Below are 27,633 nucleotides of genomic sequence, written 5' to 3' on the forward strand. Positions count from 1 at the left end.
TGTAGTAAATGAGACTGCCTCTGCTCTAGGTAACCTAACCGAAGAACAATCTGCTATGAGATTTGTTGTTTTGCAAAATCGTCTCGTCCTTGACGTCATACTGGCCGATAGGGGCGGGGCCTGTAGAGTCATCGGATCTAGTTGCTGCATTTTCATTCCAAATAACGCGCCGTCTGTTTATTCAGCTATAACCAGACTCCATAAAATTGCCCATCTGTTACATCAAGATCCAGGCACCTGGACATGGTCAGGTTGGTTCTGGAATATAATTTCCGCATGGGGATGGAAAGTCCTGTCCTTTCTAGGTATTGCAGTAGCGATCATATTTAGCTGCTGCCTCTGTATACAATGTGGCCCTGCGATTTGCAGCATGTGTGCTACCTCTTGTATTCCTAGTCCCAAGCCCCGTTCTAAATCCCGTTCCAAGATAATTCGAGACGAGCAAATGGTACTGTATGAAATGATAGACGGTATCATGAAAATTGATGTTTCCTGATGGAAACGTAGTGACAAGGAGGGAATGTGGAAAAGTAAATTTTGCCATGTTCTGTGTCCCTACGCTTCATCCATCATATGTTATGTGTGCATGACCAATATGCATATGTTATTCCCCATGTCCGATTAATGACGCAATTACAGTTGTGTCCACCTCTGGTATGTCATTTTCCAGTCCTCGTGAATACTACGAATATCAGGCCTATGTAAGTAATGTTGCCACGTTTCCCAGTGTGCACGTTATTTCATTATAAAGTCCCCGTTTCCAGGCCTCAAAAGGGCCCGGACATCAGATTCAGCTCCTGTCTCCTGAAAGCCTCGCTGAGGAGCGATACAGCCCCCACCTGTATCCTCGACCCTTCACTTACTTCCTGCCTCGCAGTGCCCGGTGCAGCTTGGCTCTGCCTCTGAGTCTGCCAAAAGTATGTTATAGTTCCAGTTATCAGTTCAGTCCTCCTCTTCTGCATTCCTAAGCTACTGAACTGCATCAATAGTTTCCGTCATTGTCTAGCCTACTCGGCTCCACGTTAGAGAAATACTGTATTTAATGGTCATTTAGTATTCTTCATCACGCACTACATGTAGAATAATGCATGGTCCAGTCTTAGAGTCAAGTTAGCCTCTCCCCTCATGACTTCTAGTTCATATCAACATGTTCCCTAAACATCAGATACCAGATAGGGTTTAGGTACATGTCGCTCCGACCCTCCAGACTCTAGTCTCTGCTCCTAGCACAGAGTTCGTAGCCCCCAGCTTCTCCTAGTAACACGTCATTGCCAGTTTTCGCGCACCATTAGGTTAGAGGTCCCGGCTCCTTAGGTAGCCCCCTCCTATGTTTCCGCCCATTCATGACATATTCTGTTACGTTTGCATCACATGTCTATGTATACTCCCAGTTACACCTCTTTTTACTGTTATCTTTCGCGACTGCTACGCGTCACGCCTTCTGCTCCACCCACTGCTACGCCTACTGCAATGTAATGCTATGTGTTCGCGCTATGTATATATGCCTGTGTTTTGTTATTGAATGTTAGCGCGCTCATCCCAGACCTAGCCCCAGCAGCTGCTGGGCCTCTTTTCCCCTGCTGGGCCCCAGTTGTCCTGCTGGGCCCTGTCATTCTGTTCCTATGCAGGTTGTCCTGATCCTGTCCTTATGCTGTAATAAACCTGCAGAAACTCCTACTACCTCGAATCTTGACTCTTATTTATTGAGCTATCTGTTATGCTATAAGTCTAGTCAAAAATAGGGTATTATTTATTTATTTACCACAGGTAGATCGTCCGACTCCACCGGAAGACACCCCTAATAAAAAAGACATATATATAAAATGCGGACTAGCCGCTGTATCGTACTAGCAAACTTTAACTTAAAAATCGTTAGAGAAAACAAAAGGAATCGAACAAAATCAGTAGGCCACTGATAGGATCTCTTTTTGACCTTGCTAAAATAGAAACATTAGGAACAACCCCTCATAAGAAATATGAAACTACTGAGAGAAACCGAACTCGACGCCATCTTGCCCCCTTTTAGGCCCAATCACGAACATAGATAGCCCCACATAGCAAAACATGATCTTATCGCCTGCCCAACTTCAGATCTGACCCCCCCCTTTTGCTCTCATGTCCTGTCGGAATGTCCGGCTGTAGATTACAATCACGTTACATTTGGGAGGGGAAACGACATCAGAGCGACAAATATTAGAAATATACCACACGACAGCAAAATAACAGGTTAAAACGTTTTTATTCTTAAACAAAAATATATTAAAACAACTATGGAGAACCATTAGGCGAATAGTCCGGAGGCGACACCACGCGCCAAGGCCTGTCCCCAGGATGAACCAAGGGATCCGTTCCTGGGGCCGTGGCAAAGAGCAGCCGGCCGCCATCGGCCAGAGAAGGCATGGGCCCGACCCGAGATGTAGTTGTGGTCCCATTCTCTTCCTCTTTCGGCGCCTTGCAGGCCACGAGGGGGGGATGTCTTGCATATGCCTCCGACCCCCCCCCTCTCTTCATCGCCTGGTCCGGCCATAACAAATGTCAGCAAGACGCCGTGGGGTGCACTGGGAGGGAGAGGCGGCGCGGACGATCCTCTTTCGGCGCCTTGCAGGCCATGAGGGGGGGATGTCTTGCATATGCCTCGGACCCCCCCCCCCTCTCTTCATCGCCTGGTCCGGCCATAACAAATGTCAGCAAGACGCCGTGGGGTGCACTGGGAGGGAGAGGCGGCGCGGACGAGCCTCTCCCGCCTCCCCAGGTGGAGGCCCCTCAGCTGCACCCCCAACGCTCCACGCACCCGTCAAAGGACTCGTCCACTCTTGCGGTGCAGCGACGCTCTACGCACCCTGCAAAGGGTTCCTCCACTCTTGCGGTGCAGCGACGCTCCACGCACCCATAAAAGGACTCGTCCACTCTTGCGGTGCAGCGACGCTCCATGCACCCGGCAAAGGACTCGTCCACTGTGGCGGTGCAACGATGCTTCGCCCGACAGGCTTGAGTCCATCAGCTCCTGCAACCCAGTGACTGCCGGTGGTTGCAGATCTTTCCTTTCAAAATGCTGCCAACAATATTTTCTGAATGGCGTAGCCACGAGACGTTGGCGCTCTCATGCTGACGCCAGCCTCAGTTTGAATGACCAACAATCCGGGGCGCGGAGCGCGTAATGTAAGCATAACAGGTCATGTGACTTGTTAATAAAGCTTTTCATTGGTTTAGAAATATTTTTATGAGCATATTTGACTATTTCATTAAAGACACTACACATAACCTGTTTTTCAAGTTATGTTTAATTTTAAATGAAACGGTTTACATTTTCACTTTTTATTTACAGTACATTTTAAAAATAAATGTTTATAGTTCCATATGCTGAAGCACGTCAGCTTCCCACCCTATGTCATACAATTCTGACAAATCGGCATCCTCATCATGTTCTTCATCATCCTCAGGATTTAAATCATCTAAGGGATCCACTTCCACTGATGTTTCAATGACAAGTTCAACGATAAGATCGAGATCAACGGATTGCTCATTATCACTCATGGTTAATGTTGTCGTTATCTTTAAAGAAAGAGAACAACAATGAGATGTTGCAGAGTAAGAGACAAATCTCAGAGACTATAATAGTAAAATTGTTTAACAAGAGTAACATTTTGCAGCTATTATTTAGCCATATCCAGCGATGCTGAGGAGGTGAGTCCTATGTCCAAGTTTTCAGTGAACAGGACTCATCTCTTTTTAACCTTGGATAAGCTTCACCAACTCTGTGTCCCCTGCTCATACTTAAATGTAAAGGGGCAGATTTATGTTAACTGGCGCATCCCCAGAGATGCACCACTTAATGTGCACCGCTGCTCTGCCACCCATGGTGTGCCGCATTTACAATGTGGAACACCATTGACCAAAAACAACACAGATGCGTCACGCATCTGTGCCGCAAAAGCAGCACATTGCAGGAATCACGTCGTAAGCGCGACATGTCTACTGTAATGCACAGGAGCAAGCCACACATTGCATGGTGCATCACTCCTTATGCCTGTTTCAAACAGGCGTAACGATTTGATTCCGCAATGCTATAAAGCTGACTCAGTGAAATCTGATTTACTCATACTAGAACCCACAGGCCTATAACAGCCCGTGAACCCTTTCTTTTACGGTACATGACAAAACAAACAATTACAGACTTACCTTTACCAATGCTTTGTACGATGTACAACAGTGACAGTCACAAAATAGATATTCGTTTGACGGAAGTCTCAATTATGCTGCTATCACTGCAACCAAAATTCAATGGCACAGATATCCAGTCAATACAGACTCATATATGTCTCTTCAGCCAATCATATTTCCTCCCGCAAAATTTTGTATTCAAATATACATTTCAGTTCGTTGTCCCTCACAATATTTTCAATGTCACATAAAAGTCACCCATCACCCACTGCCATCTCTGGCTGTTTCCATGGTAACACCTCATTCTGCACCTGGCTGAAGGCACAGGTCAAAAGTTCATATCTCAACGTTCTACAGCAAACTAACAACACTGTTTTCCCTCCAGAAACACCTGCCTATCCACAGCTCTGTTACATGTCATTTTTTTCACACCCAATACTACTTTTTCTTTTACATAACATTAACATGCAACGTAGTCTTCAATCTTCACGTATTAGAATCAACCAATCATCTTTTGTTTTTTAACCACACCAAGCCTCATCCATTTTTTTATCCTGACTTTCAGCTTCTAACTGCCATTCCACTTCCAGAACCCATCGGAGTACGAGTGCATCTGCCTTGAAAATTAAGGTTTGGCTTTTAGGACACAGCTATATTCACTGGAGTGGAAAATATGCAGCAAGCAGACGAATTTCCAACCTTGATTTAGCAAATGTGCAGATAACGTGGATTGGGCAAAGAGGATTAAGATGTCACCAATTAATACCATTGGTGAAAACTTTTATGCATCTCCCAGAACCAGACCTTATAATTGTGCCCTGTGGTGGGAACGATCTAGGCACATTGACTGGGGTAGGTCTGGAAATGCTTCTAAAAGACACCTTTCGACAATTGATGACACTTTTTCCTCGAACTGCCTTGGTATATTCCAATATATGCCAAAGACAGAAATGGAATTGGTCCAATCAACATTGTGCACAAATTGAGAAAGCAAGGAGACATGTAAATAAATCTGTTTCTGCTTTCCTCAGAGATTATAGCATGGGTTCTATTTACCACAACAACTTGCGTTACCACATGCAAGACATCTATAGGACAGATGGTGTTCATTTCACGGATGAGGGAAACAGAATCTTCCTCTGCAACATCAGACTCTGCATCGGTACATACTTATAAATGCAGAAACAACTCAATTAACTCAAGGGCTCTTTTCAGAGCCACCTTATATCAAAGCACTCAAACTTCTGATTTATCTCCATTTTCACACTCTTGTAAATAGGTGTGCGCGCCCGAGTGCGCGCACCCCGCAACTTTTTTCCAAAAAATAAAATATATTTTCGCGTTTAAGGTCCTTACTGCACACCCTGAGAAAACCTACGCAGCAAAACAATCTCTACCTTCTCCCCTTTCCATGTTCCAACGCTTTGAAATGACAATATATTTACTCGCAGTGACAAAATGGCGGTCAACACTTCGAATCGAACGTTAACAGACGTCACGCAGCAAAAAAAAAAACGGCCGCAGCAACAAACCCACTATGCATTTCGCCGTCTACTTGACGCCGTCTCTGTCCCTCCTTCCCCAAAGTAGCAATGTTGGGCTACTTTTGGGCTGCTTTCTAGTAGGGTTTTTGAGCGTCAGAAAGTCTACAAAAGCCGTCGGCAACGGCCTGGGGTGGAGAACCATTACGTGAATAGTCCGGAGGCGACCCCACTCGCCAAGGCCTGTCCCTAGGATGAACCAAGGGATCCGTTCCTGGGGCCGTGGCAAAGAGCGGCCGGCCGCCATCGGCCAGAGAAGGCATGGGCCCTACCCGAGATGTAGTTGTCTTCCCATTCTCTTCTTTTTTCGGCGCCTTGCAGGCCACAAGGGGGAAATGTCTTGCATATGCCTCCGACCCCCCCCCCCCTCTCTTCATCGCCTGGTCCGGCCATAACAAATGTCAGCAAGACGCCGTGGGGTGCACTGGGAGGGAGAGGCGGCGCAGACGAGCCTCTCCCGCCTCCCCAGGTGGAGGCCCCTCAGCTGCACCCCCAACGATCCACGCACCCGGCAAAGGGTTCGTCCACTGTGGCGATATAGGGACGCTCCACGAGCCCAGCAAAGGGTTCGCATACTGTGGCGGTATAGGGACGCTCCACGAGCCCAGCAAAGGACTCGCCCACTGTTGCGGTACATCGACGCTCCACTCACCCAGCAGGTTCTCGTCCACTGTGGCGGTGCAACGATGCTTCGCCCGACAGGCTTGAGTCCATCTGCTCCTGCAACCCAGTGACTGCCGGTGGTTGCAGATCTCCTAAAAATGGCGGTCGACTTTGCAGGAATGGGCCTGGCGTGAAAAGTTGGCCTGGTCGCCTGTTAACCAGAAAATGGGCCCCTGTCTTTCCTTTCAAAATGCTGCCAACAATATTATATCAGACTCTGCATCGGTACTTACTTATAAATGCAGAAACAACTCAATTAACACAAGGGCTCTTTTCAGAGCCACCTTATATCAAAGCACTCAAACTTCTGATTTATCTCCATTTTCACACTTTTGTAAATAGTTGTGCGCGCCCAAGTGCGCGCACCCCGCAACTTTTTTCGGGAAAAAAAATATATATATTTTCGCGTTTAAGGTCCTTACTGCACACCCTGAGAAAACCTACGCAGCAAAACAATCTCTACCTTCACCCCTTTCCATGTTCCAACGCTTTGAAACGAGAATATATTTACTCGCGCGCACCCCGCAACTTTAAAAAAAAAATATATATATATATTTTCGCCTTTAAGGGCCTTACTGCACACCCTGAGAGAACCTACGCAGCAAAACAATCTCTACCTTCTCCCCTTTCCATGTTCTAACTCTTTGAAACGAGAATATATTTACTCGCGCGCACCCCGCAACTTTTTTCGAAAAAAAAAAATATATATATGTTCGCGTTTAAGGTCCTTACTGCACACCCTGAGAAAACCTACGCAGCAAAACAATCTCTACCTTCTCCCCTTTCCATGTTCCAACGCTTTGAAATGACAATATATTTACTCGCAGTGACAAAATGGCGGTCAACACTTCCTGATTTCCTTCGAATCAAACGTTAACAGACGTCACGCAGCAAAAAAAAAAAACAACCGCAGCAACAAACCCACAATGCATTTCGCCGTCTACTTGACGCCGTCCCTGTCCCTCCTTCCCCAAAGTAGCAATGTTGGGCTACTTTTGGGCTGCTTTCTAGTAGGGTTTTTGAGCGTCAGAAAGTCTACAAAAGCCGTCGGCAACGGCCTGGGGTGGAGAACCATTACGTGAATAGTCCGGAGGCGACACCACTCGCCAAGGCCTGTCCCCAGGATGAACCAAGGGATCCGTTCCTGGGGCCGTGGCAAAGAGCGGCCGGCCGCCATCGGCCAGAGAAGGCATGGGCCCTACCCGATATATAGTTGTCTTCCCATTCTCTTCTTTTTTCGGCGCCTTGCAGGCCACAAGGGGGGAATGTCTTGCATATGCCTCCGACCCCCCCCCCCTCTCTTCATCGCCTGGTCCGGCCATAACAAATGTCAGCAAGACGCCGTGGGGTGCACTGGGAGGTAGAGGCGGCGCAGACGAGCCTCTCCCGCCTCCCCAGGTGGAGGCCCCTCAGCTGCACCCCCAACGATCCACGCACCCGGCAAAGGGTTCGTCCACTGTGGCGATATAGGGACGCTCCACGAGCCCAGCAAAGGGTTCGCATACTGTGGCGGTATAGGGACGCTCCACGAGCCCAGCAAAGGACTCACCCACTGTTGCGGTACATCGACGCTCCACTCACCCAGCAGGTTCTCGTCCACTGTGGCGGTGCAACGAAGCTTCGCCCGACAGGCTTGAGTCCATCTGCTCCTGCAACCCAGTGACTGCCGGTGGTTGCAGATCTCCTAAAAATGGCGGTCGACTTTGCAGGAATGGGCCTGGCGTGAAAAGTTGGCCTGGTCGCCTGTTAACCAGAAAATGGGCCCCTGTCTTTCCTTCCAAAATGCTGCCAACAATATTATATCAGACTCTGCATCGGTACTTACTTATAAATGCAGAAACAACTCAATTAACACAAGGGCTCTTTTCAGAGCCACCTTATATCAAAGCACTCAAACTTCTGATTTATCTCCATTTTCACACTTTTGTAAATAGTTGTGCGCGCCCGAGTGCGCGCAACCCGCAACTTTTTTCGGGAAAAAAATATATATATTTTCGCGTTTAAGGTCCTTACTGCACACCCTGAGAAAACCTACGCAGCAAAACAATCTCTACCTTCACCCCTTTCCATGTTCCAACGCTTTGAAACGAGAATATATTTACTTGCGCGCACCCCGCAACTTAAAAAAAAATATATATATATATATATTTTCGCCTTTAAGGGCCTTACTGCACACCCTGAGAGAACCTACGCAGCAAAACAATCTCTACCTTCTCCCCTTTCCATGTTCTAACGCTTTGAAACGAGAATATATTTACTCGCGCGCACCCCGCAACTTTTTTCGAAAAAAAAAATATATATATATTTTCGCGTTTAAGGTCCTTACTGCACACCCTGAGAACCTACGCAGCAAAACAATCTCTACCTTCTCCCCTTTCCATGTTCCAACGCTTTGAAATGACAATATATTTAATCGCAGTGACAAAATGGCGGTCAACACTTCCTGATTTCCTTCGAATCGAACGTTAACAGACGTCACGCAGCAAAAAAAAATCCGCTCGCGCGCAGCCGCTTGGGTGCGCGCACCCGTCCGCGCTTATAGATATATAATTGACTTTGACTTTAATTTTCTCAACAACTACTGAACGGATTTACACCATTCCACAAAAAGCGTAATCTGCGAGCCGGACTCTACAGTTTTGCCAAATTTCTTATAAATCCATTCAGCCGTTCGACCTGTAGCCGTGTCTAAACGTCCTATGGAAAATAACATGGAGAAAACACGTTTTGGGACCCCCCTTTTATCTCAGCCCCCACTTCACCAATCCCCCCCAAATTTTCAGGGAAGGAGCGCAGCGGACCGAGCCATCTTCTTTGAGAAATTCGCAAAGATTCATCCACCAGGGCTAAAGTTAATCCAAATAGAATGTTGACGATTTCCTATGGAAACTATGTCCTAACTATAACTACCTACTGGCGACCGCCAGTAGGTAATATATATATATATATATATATATATATATATATATATATATATATATATATATATATATACACACACATATATATGAAAAAAGTCATCACCACCACTTGCTTTCCTCCTGTAGCGCAAAATGACTTTGAGCCCAGCCCGCCATGACGCGTTTCGCTTCCCTCTGAAGCTTGATCACATGACGTGTTTCGACAGATCTGGAAGGCTATTTAAAGTGCCAGTGCAAAGAAGGACGAAACAAATTCAGTGCAAAAAATGAAAAGGCATGAAAATGGAAAAAATACTCTGCAAACATCGCATGTTCACTCTTTGCAAACACAGTAATGTTATACTTTAAAACCTTTCACGCTATGGGGCATATATAGTTGATAAAAGCCAAGGTTATTCCTTTAAAAAACAGTCAATCCTGATTACCAAAATTGAATACCTTAAAAAATTGTATCAATAAATCCAGCCCTCCATCACATAGAATTGTAAATCTGTTACACAATACATATTATTTGTTTTGTCTTTTTAGCTGTTAATATTACAGTTGATGCCTTATGAATCAATAAAGCCCACAGTGGGCCAAATAATAAAAGAGACACTGTCCTTCGATTCCATTCTCAACCTATTAAGCAAGCCTTCCTGATTGATCTGATGTGCAAAATACCCTAAATGTGCAAAAAAACGATATAAGTGCAAATATTAAAAATTTTACATAAAATCTATTACACATTGTGAATTCTTAAAACCAGGAGAGACAGAGCAGCCTTAACTTATATGCGGAAATAAACATATTCCCTAGATGGTACATCCTTTTAGCCATAATCAGCTCAGTTAAGTCCCTATAATCTAACAATAAGGCAGAATGTTTCTTAAAAACCCGGACAGGCATTTCGAAAAACTAAAAGATTTGATTTAAAGACAAGTATGCAGGTCCTACCTGTCGTTAAGCCCATTGGGATTCTTGCTATCAAGCTCCAGTATATATCTAGTTTCGAGGAGACCTAATTTAGCTTCACGATCCCCTCCTCGCTTTGATGGAAGAACTGTGTCTATTACATAATACTGGAGATGAGCTGGGTTACCTGCATGTTTAATTTCAAAATGCCTGGCAACCGGGTAGGCCTGATCCCAGCCTGTGATTGCCCTAATGTGCTTGAGTATCCGTTTGTGGGTGGGTAGTTTGGTACTCCCAACATACCTCAACCCACACGGACACTCCAGCACGTAGACTGCAAAGTCAGTTCTACATGATAGTCTTTTGGTAATTGCAAAAGGTTCCTGTTTAAAAGGGCTTGTGTAATGAGTTTTGTTGTTTCCAAATCGACATGCCTTACACTGGGGACACTTTCTGAAACCTTTACTTAAAGAAATCCACGTACTGGAAACTTGTGTTTCCAGGCTGTTGCTAACTAAAGCTTTAGCCATAGATGGAGACCTTCTAAAAGTGAGTGCCTGTTTACTCGCTACACTCTGACCAATAATAGGATCACTCTTTATCAAATTCCAGTTGTTATAGAAGATCTTTCTTAGTTCCGTGTGTTGTCGATTGTAGGTAAGGATGACCCAAGATGGTATACTGGGTTCTTTGTCTTTCTCAAAATTTTGCTTGACTTTGGGAATAAGTGCTTCCTGCCTCGTCATATTCTGTGTACGTCTAATAGCACTGTTCAAAATTTGATGAGAATAACCCCTAGCTTGGAAACGGAGCAGGCTGGCCTCCTGTGCCATTGCACATTCAGTATCAGAACTGCAAATCCTTCTGATCCGCAGCATCTCCTCATAGGGGATGCCGCGGATCAGATGGTGCGGATGATGACTCGCTGCATGCAGAACAGTGTTTCCGGCCATTGGTTTCCTATACAGTTTTCTGGCCAAGTTGTTATTTTCTACGTTTATTTCTACATCCAAAAAACAGATTGAGTTGGCATAAATGTTGGATGTAAAATTGAGATTTAAGTTGTTGCTATTTAACTCATCAATAAAAGCCCTGGCACTGATTTCTGAACCCCTCCAAATGAAAAACAGATCATCTATATATCTCAGGTACAGGAGTATATTGTGTTCTGCAGTTTCTCTGTGTTGCCCAAAGAGGACCTGCTCCTCCCACAGCCCCATGTGCAAGCACGCGTAGCTGGGGGAGAAGCAGGCCCCCATCGCAACCCCCTAACCTGTTGGTATATTTGGTTATTGAAAATGAAGAAATTGTGCTCAAGACACATCTGTACCATAGAGAGTAACATTCTGTTGTGAGGTGAAAAATTCATTGGACGCCTGTTCAGAAAATGTTCAACTGCTTTTAGTCCGTCACAGTGCCTTATTGATGTATAAAGGGCAAATACATACAAAGTCATTAAAAGCAAATCCGGTCCCCAGACTACCTGGTCAATTTTTCGTAAAAAGTCAGAAGTGTCCTGAACATAAGAATTCAATCCTTTGACCCAGTCCTGTAAAAAATAGTCGTTATATTTTGACATATTCTCTGTTGAGCTGTTAATGGCCGAAATAATTGGTCTTCCCGGGGGTCTCTATATTTTTGTGCACTTTCGGAATCAATTAGAAAGTAGGGATGACCGGATGTTCCTTCTTCAGGAAGCGGAATTCCTCCTCTGATAACAGTCCCCCACTCCTCCAGGCCTGGAGTTTCGAATATTGATCCATCCATGTAGAATTAATGATTTGGATTTTACTTCTCCTGTAGCAAGATGTATCTCCCAAATGGGACTCCGCCTCCTCCAAATACAGTTGGTGGGCCACAGAACGATGTTGCCGCCCTTGTCAGCTTGTCTGACTGTTATGTTGTGGTCAGACTCCAACTTCCCAATTAGCTGTTTGTAGCACCGATTTTGTTTGCTAATTGCGAAATTCCTCTTATTCGTGGCGGTATACAGTTTTTAAAGTCCTGAATAACCATATCCTGGTTTGCATCCAAATTATCATGGACCATTATCGGCTGAAAGATTGATTTGGGTTTAAATGGAGTTATGCATTTGCTTGAATCGTCAGCCAATGGTGGCTCAGCCATATTTGCAAGTTCCCCCTGCTCATTCTGTAATGACCATATTTCTTCAAAGGACTCACGGTCTCCGGCAGTTAATAATGAGGGACTTGTGATGTTATCAGGTTGAGTTTTCTTTTTGGGTTGTAGCCAATGGAATTTGCTTAATTTTAATTTTCGTATAAATCTATAAGTGTCCATTCTCGTATCCATATCATTTAAGTTGCATGGGGGGGGCAATAGGATAGTCCTAGGCCCGCTTCCTCTCCCACAGTCAACTTGAAATCCGTCAGATTGATAACTGAGTTGGGGTTTTTTGCTGGGCCGGATTCTGAATTTGAAATCGATTCCAACGACCCCGCGTCGCCTTTTTTCCTCCGTTTCTGTTTTCAGTTGCTGCACTTGCGTCGCTGGCTACGCTTGTGGTTTGCTCTTTGCTTTTTTGCCAGGGGGCACTCGTTGTCTTAGTGTATCCCAGCGGTCCTGTTATAAGCAGTTGACTCCCTGTGCCAGCGATAGCATGGTAAACCCCAAGTTTGGATCTCTGGTGGCATCCCCTTCAGGATCACTTTCCGCGGCTGAACTTAAGTCCGAAGCGGTCAATGACATCATAGTAGTCTCACTTGTTTTCCTTAGGGGTGGTCTGTTTACTCTTGCTTTAACTGCGTCATATCGGCGAGCAAACGTAAAAACCTGCCCATTCTGGTAGTCCGCTCGGTCCCTCTCAAATTTAAAAGCCTTTCTTTTTTTATTGTTTCCTCATCTCTATGTAGTATGATCACCATCTCGTCCCTCATTTTTTTGATTTGGTCACTCATCTCAAGCTTGCTAATTTCAATTTCCATTGCATCTATTTCAATTTGTATTTTGGCGCGATCTCTTTCGGCATATTTTACTAAAATAGTCATCAATCTGCTGGGATGATTTCAAGATTGGACTCCGCCCATTCGGCCAACATTGCCGGATCTGGATTGTCGTAGCTCGGGCCTAATGTAATTCGTAATCCTCTGGGCACCCTTCCAACTTGTAAATAGCAGGACAAGGATCGGTGCTCCCACCACTTAAACTGTTCCGAGCGCATGAGTCTTTCGAGCTTCCTGAACAAGTCTCTTGTGGTGGGATTCCCGGTAGCTGAACTGGTATGTACTGCAGTCGGAGAGTAGTAGTAAAGTTAGAACAATCCTAATTTTATGGAGAAGCGTGGCTCAGTGGTTAGAGGCGGCAGACCCGGAAGCTGAGATCGGCCGTGGACCAGGGTTCGATTCCCCGCCTCGGCGGGTCTCGGGCTCAAAATTCCACGGACTCGACAATTCTCGCTCCGGTGCCTACTCGACTCACGGGGTCACACTCTGCGACTCTGGGCAATAGCTTGCTTAATCTCCACTACGGCCCCTCGCGGCGGGATGCCTGGCTTTCACCTTGTGGATACCCTGCCGGGGTATCTCACAGGGGAATACCAGGACGGGTTCCCTAAGCAAGCGCCTTGAGACCCCTGGGTGATTCGTGCGCTATATAAATCGAAATACATTTACATTTACATTTTAAGACTTTCGGTATTCACAGAAGGCATTTAGGAGTCCCAAAGTTAGGAGCCCTAACTTCTGTGAATATCGAAATGAGTAGGTGCCTTCTGTGAATACCAAAATGGTAGTAAGTTTAGTATTTTGTCTTAAGTTAGTTATGTGAATCAGGCCCTACGTTACTGAAGGTAAGTGACTTTTACTTCACTGGAATTATGTCAGTTTATCATATACACAAAATAACATCCTCTACTTTAGAACTATGGGTTTTAAACGGCTGTTTTGTGCAATTAATACAATGAGGTGAGTATGTGTGCATGTATGCAGAAATACAGAGTGAAATTTGTTACTTATAACAATTGTTGAGGTGAAGACTAGAGGGGTCATGATGCTTCTTTCCCTCCGTCAACATTCGTAATAATTTATTACACTCAACGGCTCTCCAAATATGGTTTATGCCATGATGTTTTATCGTGCACAGTAGTAATAAACAAAAATATTAAACCATAATAAGAGCACAACAGGTAAAATCTAGGGAGTGAGATAGATTTATAATGCTAAGGCTATAAGGCTGTGTGATGATGGACCCATTTGTTTTAAAGATTGGTTTTAAAGTGAAATCAATATATGCATGGGTGATTACGTACACACGTGCGCGCGCACACACACACACACACACACTCTCTCACTCTCCCTCTCGCTCATCATATTTGGCAATAGCTTGGTGTAGTCGAATAAGGTCTGGCAAAGCAATTTTCGTGCTGAGTGTGCGAGGGAAAAAGTTAAGGGGGTAAAAAAATGTGTTTCACCATTTTAACTCCCATGGGAAATTTTGCTCGCACCTTCACCCCCAACAGCTGAACAGGTTTACACCAAACATGCCATGAAAATGACCTTTATTCACAAAGCATGCTATAGTTTGGTGTACATCTATTTATTCGTTTCGGAGATGTAAGCATAAAAAAAACCGCTGGGTGGACTTGAAAGGGTTATAATTTTTATATATCTCTAGTGCTGTTTACAGATGCTGAGGGCTCAAGCACCATTTTAACTCATAACTACGTAGAGCGACTGTCACTGTGTAAAATATATGTCTATCTATTCAGTAAGCAGTGAAAATAAACATGTTACAAATACAGTAATAAGGTTCCAAAATGAGGTGTTATTTTTGATGTTATAATGCTAAAAGTGTAAAATAAAATGGTTTCGAAAACTAAAGCACAATAAGAACTTGAGTGTCTCTTTTGTATCTGTTCTCTTGTAAGGTTTGCCTGAATAAAGCTTGTGTTCCTGATTCAGTCCTGAATTATGATTGTGATGTAAAAACAAAGTGCCATGGGCATGGGGTAAGTTAACTCTTCAGAATGTTACGCATCACTATAAACTGTGTAAATCTTCTATTTGATTTTTCGGAATAAGTTATCTGTTCATGGGTTGCTCTTTGCCAATTCCAATTTCAAAAGTTGCAATCATAAAAATAGATATTTCGCAACTTCATTGCTAGTCCAGATAGTCTAAAGTGAAATGGAATTAAGATGTGTTAACGCAAAGTCAAACTCTTAGCTATATAATCTGTTTTCGCGAAAGCTTTCCACATTTACCAGTTTTAGCGCAACGTCTTCACTCTGGACCAGTCTTCTATACCGCTCAGTAAAACAGAGGGCGGGACTAAAGGTTTGCTGTTCTCAACTTGCATCAGAAGGGAAGTGCACGGTGATGCACAGCGACTTCTACTTTTAGAAAGCAATAAGCAAGTATGTGCAGTAGGGGCATGCGAGCGACAAGCACACTAAATACATGCAAAAGGCAAGCCAGTCGTCTCTCATCCATACCTTAGTATGGAGGACTAGGAGGAGTCCTGTGCCTACAACAACAACACAAGTCACTGGTGGCCTGAGTGAAAAGGAGAATCTAACAAGTGTGCCTTCATTACGAGTTGAGGGTTCAATTCCGATGCCTGTGTTTGCAAAGGGATCGGAAATTACGAGTTGTGTGATAATTATCACACCCTCGTAGTTTGTATTTACCTCATGTGGTAAGTACTCCACCCTATTCCAATAAACCTTTATTTTTAACACACACAAGCAAATTTAAATACCTGTAAATGATTAGTACAAATTCGTCATAATATATCAGCAGTTGGGAAATCACAAATGAAGTGCATTTGTTTTGTAATGCTGAAGTGTGATGCAAACAACGATCTTAAGACTATCAAAACATAAAGGCACTTCACGTGGTAAGGCTCAAATGACGAATATTTGTTAAACCTGATTTCCAAGCAGTTTGTTTGTGTGCTATATCGTTTAATCTATATTAATTTATAAAACTGGATGCCTGTGCACATTTAGTGGCCATTTCATTGGAATATGTTGTGTCTGTAAATAACAGTGTCCTACTGTAAAAATAATTTTTGAGGTGCAATTTTGGGTGGCAAATTATTTGTGTGAATTGGTAATTTTTATGATACATGTGGCCACAACCAATAAATTAATGATTTTGCAGTTAAAAACGATATAATTATCCTATTTAGAAGTGTGATTAGTGATGTAGTATAGTGATGCCAAATGTTTCGGGGGAGACACCATTATTTTAAACTAGGTGCAGTTTCGGGTGTTCTACTCATCCTCCCTCCCAATCAGCTACCCGTGCAAGTCTTCTCTCTTCAGTTTCTGTGTAACACAGTGCGCTATGACGTAAATGGACTGTAATCTTAGAAAGCATGTATTGTGAACTTGATGTATCATTTTGAAAAATTCCATTGCTAGTTCTGATGGAGGTGTGTTGAAGAACATAATTGTATGAGTTATTGTTAGGAAAATGTTTCATATAGTGTGGTACATTTCCGGAGTGCAGTTGCTGAGGAAGCAAGCAGAAGATTTCTTACCTTAAGAAATGGGTTCGTGTAATGAACCATTCAGATTTACGAAATTACTTTTGATTTGCCAGTGCAACCTAACCATGGTCATACCATGCTGAGTTTGAAGTTTTTGGTAATTAATATGTATAAATTGTGTTTAGAAACCCCTGCTTTCAATAGATCGGGGTGACTTTATATTTTCCTCCTGATGCTGTGTCAAATTATTTTTAGATTACCTCACTCAGGATCCTGTCAGTACTCTTTATGAATTTGACACTTAGGGCCCGATGTAGGTAAATCTCATTTACCGACTCTAGAATACAGAATTTTACTGATTTGGTATTCTAGATTCGGTAAATGAGATTTAGGTAAAAATTCGGTAATTTTTACCGAATCGGTATGATTCGGTAATTACCGAATCGGTATTTACCAATTCGGTAATTGCCATTGATTCCTATGGGCCTTGAGGCCCATAGGAATCAATGTCAATTACCGAATCGGTAAATACCGATTCGGTAAAATTACCGAATTGTCAAGGGGGACAGGGTGTCACTTTGACACCCTGTTGCACCCCTGATTCTGGCTTGTGTGCCACATGGCACAGGTGTACATGCACAGATGTGCATGTATAAAGGAATTCGTTATTTACCATAAAATAGTATTTCATGGTAAATAACGAATTCTTAAGGGCCTGTGGCACTGTTTTCAGTGCCACCTACATCTAGATTTACCGATTCGGTAAATTTACTGATTCAGTATTTTACCGAATCGGTAAATTTACCGCATCTGTAATTTTTAAAGCCCTTACATCTCAAACTCCAAATACCGGAATCGAAATCGGCCGTTACCGACCGGTATTTGCCTACCTACATCTGGCCCTTAGAATTTAGAAATATTTTATTGACTAACTAGGGTTTTTGTTCCGATTTATGATTCTGTATCTGAGCCTTTTTGGCAAATTATGCATGTTTCTCTGTAATGTTTTTATTCATAATTCTGTATTAAAACATTTTAAATATAATTTTGATCTAGAACTCAGTTCTTGAGTTGCTGCAGTTTCTAATTATGAAATCTGAAAGAAACAGTTAGTTATAGATTCCTTACCTTTAGAATGACCCCCAGGCGTCAGACTGGATCTGGAGAAATTTTCTCATCGTGGTCGCCGGGATGACGTCGCAGTGTTGTCAGTTCTTTCTTTTTCCGCACCAGCCTGGCGCAGATCTGGAGAGAGCTACCCCTTTAGTCACTTTTTGACTTAAGTTTTTTAATGTTTTGTCAACTTCTTTTTTGAGTCTTTGACTCTTGGTGTGTGAGTGATGTCCCATCATCGAGCCAGCTTCAAGCCTTGCGATGCCTATCACAGGCTGATGTCTGTGACGGACCCGTACCTTGTGTGCCTTTGGTATCTGGAGCGCCACCACAACACAAAGTTTTGCTCCCACTGCCGAGCCCATTAATCCAAGGTCTTTGCAGGAGCGGTCCCGAAAGCTCTTGGAAACCCGGTGGTCAGATCGGCGTCACTTCCAGTCTCGTTTGAAAGGAAGGTATTGAGGCGACTCGCAGGGCCCCCACTCCTCGTCCCATTCCAAGTCTTCAAAGTACTCAGGTAAGTCTAAGCACAAGAAGAAGGCGAAGTAGCACCTGCACTCTTTGCCTTCTCCCTGTCATTTAGCTGGCACGACGCCGGACCCATAGTGTCGTTACTCTAAGGCTCCATCTCCGGTGCCCTCTTCAGGGACGACTGCACTCCTCCCCCTGTTTCCGGGAGCCGGGGCGTCCCCTGCCCAGCTTCGTACATTTTACAAAGCCTTCCACCGTATCTTTGGGTAGCCGAACTCCACTGGCGCGGCTTCGGGTCCTGCGGAGCCATTTGGAGGTAATGGCTTTCGATACTGGCGGATCCAGCACTGGAGTGCCTCTGCCGATCCAGGTCTAGATCCGGATCGACGCTGGTTGATCTTACTCGACCTTCCCCGGTGCAGATCTCGATGATGACGCCCCAGGCATCGGCCATGTCCCCAGCCGACGCCGTCCCCATTCTCACTCCCGAGATGTACCCGGGGCCGGACTGACATCAGTCGACATCGAATCTGACGCTGAAGGGCACTTTTGTTTCCCTGTCCATCCCTATCACCCAGAAGGTGGTGATGAGGATTGGGAGGGGTATCTGGGGCCTTTGGCAGACCAACTTGAAGAGCCAGTCTTGAGAGAGGACTTGGGTGACGCCAGTGGTCTGGACACTTCTCCAGACCTAGGCACGCTTTCTCCCCCTACCGTGGCTACGGAGGAAGGGAGCCTCATGCTGTGGTGGTGCGAAGGGCAGCCGAGGCCTTGGGCCTCGAGCTCCTTTCAGTGGCAGTTGGGACCAATCTCCTGACAGAGCTGCTTCAACCTGCGGCAACCTCCTCTGTACCTCTTCTGTACCTCTGTACCTCTTCTGCCCTTTAACGAAGCCCTCACGAACGTCCTTCTGGGCACCAGTGCCTGCTGCCACTGGCCGGGCTCCGGGCGACCCAGTTCCCCTCACCCAACACCCTTTCCCGTGAGAACGTTGTGGTCCAAGCCTCTTCTTCTAATGCTGCTTTCCCTTCTGCTCCCCCAGACAGGGAATCGAAAAAGCTGGATCATCTTGGGAAGCGCATGTTCTCTTCCTCCAGCTTGGCACTGCGGTCTGGGAATACTGCGTGCCTCTTGGGCCAATACTCCATACTATCTGATAGAGACATCTAGCCGCAGATTTCTTTACTTTGAACTTCTAGGCATCAGGCTAGATCCAAAAGATTTTTCTTAGCAATACCCCTGCGGGCCGGTAGGTGGCGTTGTGTTTGCCGTCATCGTGACGTCCACATTGTCAATATAACTGGCACTTCGGTGCGCTGACATCAGTTCTTTTCTCTCTGCGCCTACCAGCACTAATCCATTGAAGAGAGCTACCCCCTGGCTGTTTTTTGACAGACTTTTTAAAACTTTTTGTCGACTCCGTTGGTGTGTTTAGGAAATGTCAAGTAAGAAAACTTCGGGGTTCAAACCCTGCGGTGCCTGCCATTGCGCCATGTCAGTTACAGACCCCTATCTGGTTTGTCAGTGGTGCCTGGAACCGCGACCACGACTGCAAGTCATGTTCCAACTGCCCGGCCATGGCGCGGAAGGCTTTGAGGGACCGGTCTGTAAAGCTTCTCCCGGCCCGGCGTCCTGCACCACCGAGGTCGCCTTGTCAGTCTCTATCCCGGTCCAGGTCTTGGTCGAGAGGAAGGTCTGAGCACTGTTCCGGCAATTCGAAGTCCTCTTTGTCGAAGTCAAGTAAGATGCACCCCAAAAAGCACAAGAAGTCAGAGCGTGGTTCGACTTCGCTCTTCTCGTCTCATGATGTGGCGGAGGAACCTTGGCGCTGGAGGCCCCGCTCCGCGGAGCAGGTGCCTGGGTTGGCTCCACGTTTCCCTCCCTTTCCGGCGCCCGGAGCTTAAAACTCAGAGTTTTATGCCACTATCTGTGTCATATGTGGGCGGCCTGACCCTGCCGGCATGCCTTTGGGCCCTGCAGGCTCAGAGGACGGAGGGGCCCCTGTGGTTTCCGTGCCCAACGGCTCGGCCCGACTCCACAGCTTCCGTGTGGACTCGTCCCCGGGTCCGGACCTACACCAGTCATACCTCCACAGCAACCTACCTATTTTACAGCATATGGAATAATAGAAAAGTTCCACAGGTTGCATCTGGTGCTGAGGTTCTCAGCGTCGCCTATGCCTTCCTGATCCTCATTCGTGACTACGCAGAGCCGTTCGGGCGTCCCCCGACGCCGTGACCGGCGCCGTCGGAGCCCTATGGCTCCAGCTCCATGCCATTTTCTCTGCCCTATTCTGTGGGGTTAGGGACGGAGGAAGAGGATTGGGAGAAAGAACAGGATCCCTTAGAAATCCCACAACAAGAAGACCGGGACTGGTATGAGGAATTAGATGAGGCCAGTGGTCTGGACACCTCCCCAGATTCTGGCATGCTTTCCCCTCCTACTCTTGCTACGGAGGAGGGAGCATCTTTGGCCATCGTTATGCAGAGGTCCTCCACCACCATCGACCGCTCTGGGGGACCCACTTTTCCTCACCACCCACCCCACCCCCCAAAGCTTGGTGGTCCAAACTTCAACGTCCCGGGGCACTTTCCCTTCTTCACCCTCGGACAGGGAATCCAAGAGGCTGGAAAACTTCGGGATGAAAAATTTCTCTTCCGCCCGCTTAGCACGGCGGTCTGTGAACACTGCATGTGTCTTGGGCCGTTACTCTCAGTCTATATGGGATACGGCGGCGCAGGTGCTGCCCAGAGTTTCGGAGAAGGACCGGGCTAATCTCTCAATCTATATCAGATGAAAGGGACGCAGCTAAGTTGGCCATCAGATGTGGCTTGGATACGACGGACTTGCTAGGTAGAGCGATTTTCAAGCCGGTCGCAGTTCGTTGCCATGCCTGGCTGAGAACATCTGGGTTTTCAGGGGATGTCCAAGCTAATGGACATACCCTTTAATGGCTCCCATCTCTTCGGAGACAAGGAAGAGGCTGCCCTTTAGTGCTTTAAAGACTCGCGGGCCAAGGCCAAGTCTTTGGGCCTCACTACTGCCCCCGGGCAGTAGTGAGGGTATTTGTAAGTGCCCATGGGTGCAGTGAAGGGCAGGTCTTTCCCATAGCTGCCCATTTCTCAGACTCGCTCAGTGTGGAAGCAGATACTTACAGTTGTCTCTCTCTGGAAGACCACTAGTGGGAGCCACACTACAAGTTTACTTAGGTGATCTTCTCCACATTGGGCTTTCACTTCATAGATCTCTTTGCCATGGCCAGGAATGAGAAGTGTTCTCAATTTTTTGCATGCACTACCTGCCAGATGGCCCTGTGTGGATTGCCTTCAGGTTCAGCTGATTTCCGGCCTCCTGCAAGCTTTCCCAATGATCCAGATTTCTGTGGAAAGTTGAAGAGGACTGGGTAAGGAGGATCTGGTACTCTAATCTATCAGCACTCAACATTAGACTGCCTCTTCCCCTCCAACAGAGAGCAGACCTAGTGTTGCGGCAGGATGATCATATCCCCCACCTCTATCCTCAGACGCTGTAGCTGCGCATGTTGAGATTAAGTGGTTCAGCTAGTTTGCCTTGCTAATAAGATTGTTGACATAATTTTGGAAACCAGGAATCCTACTGTCAAATCCATCTATTCTGGCCACTGTAACAAAAAAGTTTGCATTTTATTTTGTTGGAAGGAGGCATTAATCCGTTTACATTTCACCTGTACGTTCAATGTACTGCATTTTGTCTGTTTCCTTGCACATTAGAGTCTGTTGATCTTTAAAGTTAAAGGCTATCTGGTTACTCACTCTTTAAATGCCTTCCTTACCAACATTCTCTGTTTAATTTGCCATTAGTGGCACATTTTCTAAAAGGTGTGCTTTACTTGCTCCATACCCCTCAGTTTATTGTTATTTAGTGGGATGTGAAACTTGTTTTGACTTTTGTCATGATATTTCCATTTAAGCTGAAGCTGACTTGCCTGGTTTGACTTGTTACACTTGAGCTAAAATGGCCCAGTTTTATGTTGGCTCATCCTTGGTATCAAGATCTGTCGTTTGTTTTTTAAGCTCTTTTTATTTCAAAAACATACTCTTGATATATCATGCATATTGGTCGTACAGTGAAATCAACATCTCATAGTTGGTACATTTCTTACTAGACGTCCCCGGGAGTGGACTAAGCTAACATATCTGAAATCATCAGCGCAGCCCCTTATTACATGTCCAGTCTAGAGTGGTCCAGTGTTGCTGTTGAAAAGTGGGCTTTATATGAATTCCCCTTGTAGATTACGGCCCCAGTGATGTTCTTCTGTAATTTCTCCTCGGGGACCATATTTTTTCCAACTTTTTGAGGCACACTCTGGCCTTGTAAATCACTTCCTCTGCCCTCGTACATCAGTCCATATTTGCCTCTCATTCTGCTGTGCTTGGAGGATTGCCCCCCCCCCATTTTCTAGCAAGATCTGTCATTTTTAGCCCAAGAAAGATCCTTTGGATGGCATTTGTTCTCATACCACCAGGGACACGGCTGCTTGCACTGCTCTTTTCAGAGGCATCCTGGTTACCAACATTTGCCATGCAGTTACTTGGTCATCCTTGCCAACTCTTGTGAAGCACCACTGCTTTACATCACCAGCACACAGTGAGGGATACTTTGATTTGAGTTGTGTTGCATGATTTCCTTGGTTAACAGGCACTACACAGTCCCACCTCCCAGGGAGGTACTTCTTTTGGGACTCATTCATAAGGTGAGGAATCTGAAGGCATATGTATCTATCAGAAGAGAATGTTAATTACCAGTGGTAACCATAGTTGGTGGATATATTATCTTCCTGCAGATTGCTCACTGCCCTCCCCATTGAGCTATTGCTGTGATTAATAAGGTCCCAAGTAAATGTGTATGTGATGTATTTGTTTTTATTGTGGAGCTCTCTGTTCATCTCCACGTGCCTCAATGGGACTCAAGTGAAATACGAGGAACTGACTTCAGTATACAGATTATCTACTAATATACTCCAATGGAGGGGCGTGGCCAGGATGGCGTCGAGGTAAGATGCTCTTCTCCGTCTTTCCTGCCTGCTGTCGGCGCAGAATGTGCCCCGGGTCCCACCTGGTGAAACAAAACAGCTGAGAGTCCTGGCGTGGTGTGGTGCTACACCCAAGAGCACCCAGAGCTTGAGAGGCAGCGAACAGCTGCTACCTGTGGAGAGTTCCAGGGAGGTACCAGAGCCTGGCCGAGATCAGCAGGAAAGGCCCTGTGGAGAGGTGTGGCATCCCGGATGGAGCCAGTGTGTGGGGGCCTCTTACACACCGCAGATCGTAACAGAGCCGACGACCGAGCGCACAGATGTGGGTGGTGCCTAGAGATAGAGCGGGTGCCTCTGGAGAAGACCGCAGTGAGGTCTGGGGTGCCCATTGGGCCGATCCCCCCACAGCTGGTGCGTGTGAGGCCGAATCTGGGCCTACCCGGTGAGGTGGGGCCAGAGCGTGACACGGTAGGCCCGGGGAGGTGCAGCCCCCCATGATTGAGCCAGCAGTCCTGTGGACTTGGTGACGGGGGCCCGCAGAGGTGAGGAGCTGGGGCCCTCCTCCCCTTGTTCATAAGATCTGCCGATCTAGGCTTTGCTTCTCGGGGGCCTAGGAGTGCCCAGCTTTGCCTGAGAGTGGATCCCCGGGCAGAGATGTAACCCCCAGGACAGCAGTGAGCACCAGGCCAGCCGGAGAACAGAGGAGGCCCACACTGTGGTTGTTGTGGGGCAGCTGCAGTGAGGAGAGCCCCCTGGTTCATACAAGGCTAGCAAAGCAAACCCCTTGCACGAGATCAGGTACCAGACACGCCGGGGGGCCTGCGGGCTGCTGATTGACTTTGCGTGAAAAACGCGTGGTGGCCCCGAGAGGGTGTAACTCTGATATCTGTTTGCCCTCTCGGTGGGGCGCTGGGCCTCGCTTGGGCCTGGCCTGGAGGTTTGGAGATCCCCCAGTTGCCCGGATTGGGAGCCAGCCACATGAAGGAGTCCTCCAGGAGCAGTACGAACCTCCCCAGTCTGAACACCTGTGCAAAGCTGTGCGCTGAGCGAGGGTGATTTAAACAGGCCGCACCCCAAGATGGAAGCCACAGCACCAAGAAGGATAGCACCCTTACAGACATGCTCTCCTGCCCGATGGCGGACTCAGCAGGTGACTCTGCTCTGCAGCTGGAACAAATGCGGGACCTGCCAGGTGGCCGAAGAACCAGTAACCCGCACCTTTCTAGAAGCACTATACACTACCCTCCGGGAAGACCTTCAATCAGTTAAATGAGAACTTTCACAGGATATTAAGGAGGTCTCCCCACATTCTGTATCTTGCATACACATCTCTTCCTCCCTTCTCTCTCATGATTTTCAATGGCACTCTCCATTTATGTCCATTCTTTGATATCCTGCTTAGTGTCCTCCGTCTCACTGTCCTGTAGCTCACTACCCACACTCTGTCTTCCTAAATGACATATCTCTATCGATTCTCATACCTTCTGTTATTACAACGTCATCTCCCATATGCCAGAGCTCTCAAGTTTTCAGGAGCATGAATGAGAAGCTCATCCAGGTTAGGTGTTTGCTTTTCATTCTGGAACTGAAACTTTGATCTGATAATTCATACCTTCTTACTTGTGGGTCAAGGCTCAGATTTCTCCAGTCTCTATGGGGACTTGCACCAGAGAGTTAGGGTCAGTTCCCCCTGTACGTTGTCTTTGGGACCGGTTTTGGGGTAACAGCCCTCGTCAGCCAGGCTAGCTTGAATCCAGTGGCAAAGTGAGCAAGGTCCCAGGATGCTTGTTTTTGGTTCAGGGAAGTCCTGGCTTAGCAGTGCGGGCTGGACTGTTCCTATGAGGCACAGGGTCAAGACTGATTTACATATAGATGGGTCTGAATTGAGGTGGCGAAGTGAGCTAAAGAACGATGATGGATTCAACCCAGATCTGTGACTACGGGTGAGTTTCTGAAAAGTTTCAGAGCTCCGTCCATCATCTTCTTGTGTTCCCTCATGCGGGTTACCGACTCAACATAATTTAGAGGTTGAATTCCAATTCCAAGACAGAACTAAGAAAACTATATGTATGGGGGGCCACTAGTGAGCCCAAAGCAAGATGGCTACATTTTAGTGTGGCTCGGCTGGCCGGGGCAATCAATCTGACAGAATCCTGCAATACAAATGTAATCGACAGCTTAAAAAGTAAAGAAATTATACATCAGGCCCAACAGAGCGCTCTGATGAATTCTGGCAAGAGGGCTGATGAGAAATACACCCAGAAGCGGCCCAGACCTGAGTGAAATGGCGGCAGTGGCCTAGATATGACGACTCAGCGTGCCACAACCACATAGTGATCGCTGCAGGGCTTTGCAGAAAGACGCCACTTGTGGATAGGCAACTGGAGCCTGAGAGCGAGGCTGCATGGAGCGGGGGTAGACCAGACCACCCTGGGGGCTGTGCCGGCCTTGGTGGCGGCCTACCTCCCTCTATGCCCAGCGACCATGCAAACAGGCACCTGACGAAGGCCGACTCTGCAGAGGAAACCACAACGCAGCCTGCTGTCAGCCGATGTGAGTACAACGCAACTTCGAGAAACCGTACCCCGGGGCAGATACCTGGAGAACAGATGCAGCCTGTGAGACTGCTCCTACCTGTGTCTGCATAAATGCAGTAAGCGAAACTAGAGATGAGCATGGAAAAGATCCAGTGCCTAGTACCCTGACGGCTGTGGCCTAGTGAAGACCGAGACCGGCGGAGAAGCTAAAGAGCTTCGTACCATTCACAGGGGCCCCCCGCTGAGTGACCAAATGAGGGTAAGGGCCCTGCAAGACTCAGAGCAGTGAGATCGAATATCTAAGGTGGGCCACGCGCTGCTAGGTGTGTGGGATGTGTCGGTGCGGCCGAACTCTGGGAGTACTGCAGTGTGGCATGGGAGGTGATCCAGACTGCCCCGGAGAATGCTCCGGTTTAGGGAGGAGGTCCTTTCATTTCTTACCGTCTGCCGCCCAAATAGTCATTGGAAGCGGACTGGATCTTCACAGAGGGCCTGAAGACTTACCAGCGACGTAACCCACTGCCAGCTATTTTGTGGGAACAATTCGTACAACACGAATGTTGGAGAAAATAGCTCCTCTGGGGAGACTAGGATCACGGGTGCGGGCTTTTTGAGTGATGATCAGCTGTAAGTGCACATCGACTATAGAGTGACAGTAGTGTAGCACAGTCCCTAAACATAGCCCTAGAGAACAGGGGGGTTATCAGTACAGACAGAGACATATGATTGCTGGATTGACTCTGCTATAGACGCAGGGGACCCTTGACACGGCAAAACAGCTGGGGAACTAAACAAACAATAAATGCTTAGCAGGGACTTTGCCCCATTAGGATCAGAGGAAGGTCACGGTAAAACGCAAGAAATATGGGCAAAACAGATAAGCAGCAATCGATCCTCTCTTTTGAAACACGGCGCTCCACAAAGACACAACCCCTTATGCAGCAGGACCAAGGGCAGGAACTGGTAGATGGGAGTGGTCCCTCCTTGGAGAAAACGCTGCAGGCAATGCAACAAAGGCTGCTGTCAATAGACGGTAAAATTGATGCACTAAACCTAAGAATAGACCATATGGCAACTAAATTAGACAAGCACGGCGCTCATATCCACGAAGCGGAGCAACAAATATCCACGGCGGAGGACAGACTGGCAATGCTAACCGACAAATGGTCTGGCATTGAGAATATCTTAACACTTATCCAAGCAAAAAATGAGGACTTGAAGGCCCGCTCGCGAAGAAGCAATATACGTTTTACTGGGGTCCCAGAGTCCACAAACACTGGGAAGCTCGAACAATATGTAGAATCCATGCTGAAAGAAATGTTGGGAGCTGAGCACTTCTCCCCTGTGCTAATCATGGAGCACGCGCACAGATCCTTGGCCCTCATCCTGTGCTGGGGGCACTGCCCCGCCCCATTATTACTTCACTTTTGAATTATAGGGACAGAGATACAGCCTTGCACCTGGCACAGGAAAAGGGAAACGCAATATACCAAGGAAACGAGATAGCATTATATCCAGACTTTACTGCAGCAGTCCAAGCCACAGGCTGCAAATTTCAACAAGTGAAACAAAAACTACAATCTATGAAACTGCAATATGGCATGTTATACCTGGCACGTTTAAAAATAAATCCAGCATGATGTTGGATCAAAGATTTTCACAGCTCCAAAAGATAGAATGGCGTACCTCAACAAGCTAGAACAAGAAAATCGGGTCCGTAAGAATGCAGAAACTGTGCACGACTCGGATTAGAACTCTAATTAGACAAATGCTGATGCTGACCGCAAAGCAATTGCAAGCTGGATGATGTGAATGACCTCTAGTGACCTGGAGATCGAGATTGTTATGACACTAGAGTAAATAGACTG

General features: G+C 46.5%; 1 protein-coding gene across 3 annotated transcripts in view; it reads left to right on the plus strand.

The window, feature by feature from the left end:
- The window catches only part of LOC144791723 (disintegrin and metalloproteinase domain-containing protein 9-like), a 2,314,109-nt gene that overhangs the window by 1,884,883 nt on the left and 401,593 nt on the right, over positions 1-27,633 (plus strand). For all 3 annotated transcript variants that reach the window (XM_078666489.1, XM_078666488.1, XM_078666492.1), the window contains one exon: positions 15,066-15,146. In XM_078666489.1, the coding sequence (XP_078522615.1) occupies positions 15,066-15,146 (81 nt within the window). The remainder of the gene's footprint in view (positions 1-15,065; positions 15,147-27,633) is intronic.

Source organism: Lissotriton helveticus, chromosome 11, assembly GCF_964261635.1.
Source record: "Lissotriton helveticus chromosome 11, aLisHel1.1, whole genome shotgun sequence".
NCBI lineage: Eukaryota > Metazoa > Chordata > Amphibia > Caudata > Salamandridae > Lissotriton > Lissotriton helveticus.